The 1,194-nt window shown below is 47.7% G+C and overlaps 1 protein-coding gene across 1 annotated transcript in view; it reads left to right on the top strand.

The window, feature by feature from the left end:
• Nucleotides 1-287: 287 nt before the first annotated feature.
• Pmar_PMAR006852 (hypothetical protein) overlaps nt 288-1,194 on the top strand; it is a gene marked incomplete at its 5' end in the record, with an annotated part of 4,371 nt that continues 3,464 nt past the window's right edge. Inside the window, 3 exons of the mRNA XM_002788114.1 lie at nt 288-385; nt 620-745; nt 940-1,060. Coding sequence (XP_002788160.1) covers nt 288-385; nt 620-745; nt 940-1,060 — 345 coding nt within the window. The remainder of the gene's footprint in view (nt 386-619; nt 746-939; nt 1,061-1,194) is intronic.

Below are 1,194 nucleotides of genomic sequence, written 5' to 3'. Positions count from 1 at the left end.
TTCAAGGCGATGGTGCTAGTCGCGAAGAAGGCACTAATGAAGACAATGAGACGAGCGAGATTGAACATCGTGTAGGTGTCAACTATAGCGATCACTTACAGTGACAGCCGTGCCGGAGTAAAGGGTCAACACATATCCCGGAATTGATTCATACACGAAAATAAGTTACATTATCGGGCGAGCGAGATTATTTATGGGTCGAGCGGAGCGATGCTGCATTTTGGGTGAATTCGATGATGACGGCAACCACCAAAGGGCAATCTTTGAGTATTTCTGTTCCTGCCCGTATGGCCACCTGCACAGAGGTTGATCCCAAGCTTGAGAGCATCCTAGGGCAAGATGAGTTCGTTAAGAAGATGCTTGCCAAGACGAGGAAAGCTCTAATGTAATAATATGGGAATATCTATGATCATGGTTTCCCTACCGTACTCACTCGGAGAGGCATAAGTGTATCACACATTAATAGAGTACGATCCGCCCGGCCACAACACGACACTACTCCGTGAAACGCCTTCCCTTATACCTGTCGAGTGAGCGTAGTCAGCCTCCTAGTTTCATGAGGACTATGCCTAGGCAGTGGGAGGTCTGTGCTGTGGTCAAGACAATGACTGCCGTTCAGGTCAGCATCGCATCTACCCAGCGGCACCGAGTACTCGGTCATGTCCGGCATCGAGGATATTAGTGAGCGGAGCGATGCAGCTGGCAGACGGGTGGAGCACTTGCTTGGAAAGCTCTTCAAAAAGCTGTAATATACGGTTTGAGGTGAAATGCATTCGAGCGTGGTGGGAAAATTTTCGACGTTTTTTTCCGACTTGAGAATTTATCCTTTTACTGTGTGGAGTGTGGTATAGAAATTTGGGTTCATGCTCAACGACAGGTTTTTTTCTGAGGGAATATTGGCTCCTCCCGGGAGGTTCACTAAATTTATGTTTTTATCAGCGACCCTGAAGTCCATGCCAAACGTATAGGGGATTGGGGTGAATTTGAGGATGCTATTGATAACCTCTTCGGGAGAGTTGATGAGGCCTTTAAGATCAAGGACATTGCTGAACATAGAATAGTAGGGGACGCCACGCGAGACGGAGCTGGTACTAGTGATGGGGGAATTCTAGGTTGCAATTGATCTCCAATAGAGCTGATAAGCTATGCTCTTGGTCGGTTTCTGGTAGATTGGGCGTTTCCGTTTGAGGGTGT

Source organism: Perkinsus marinus, assembly GCF_000006405.1.
Source record: "Perkinsus marinus ATCC 50983 genomic scaffold scf_1104296928836, whole genome shotgun sequence".
NCBI classification, from domain to species: domain Eukaryota; phylum Perkinsozoa; order Perkinsida; family Perkinsidae; genus Perkinsus; species Perkinsus marinus.
Note: the sequence above shows the minus strand (reverse complement) of the source record. Positions and strands in the feature narration are given on the sequence as shown.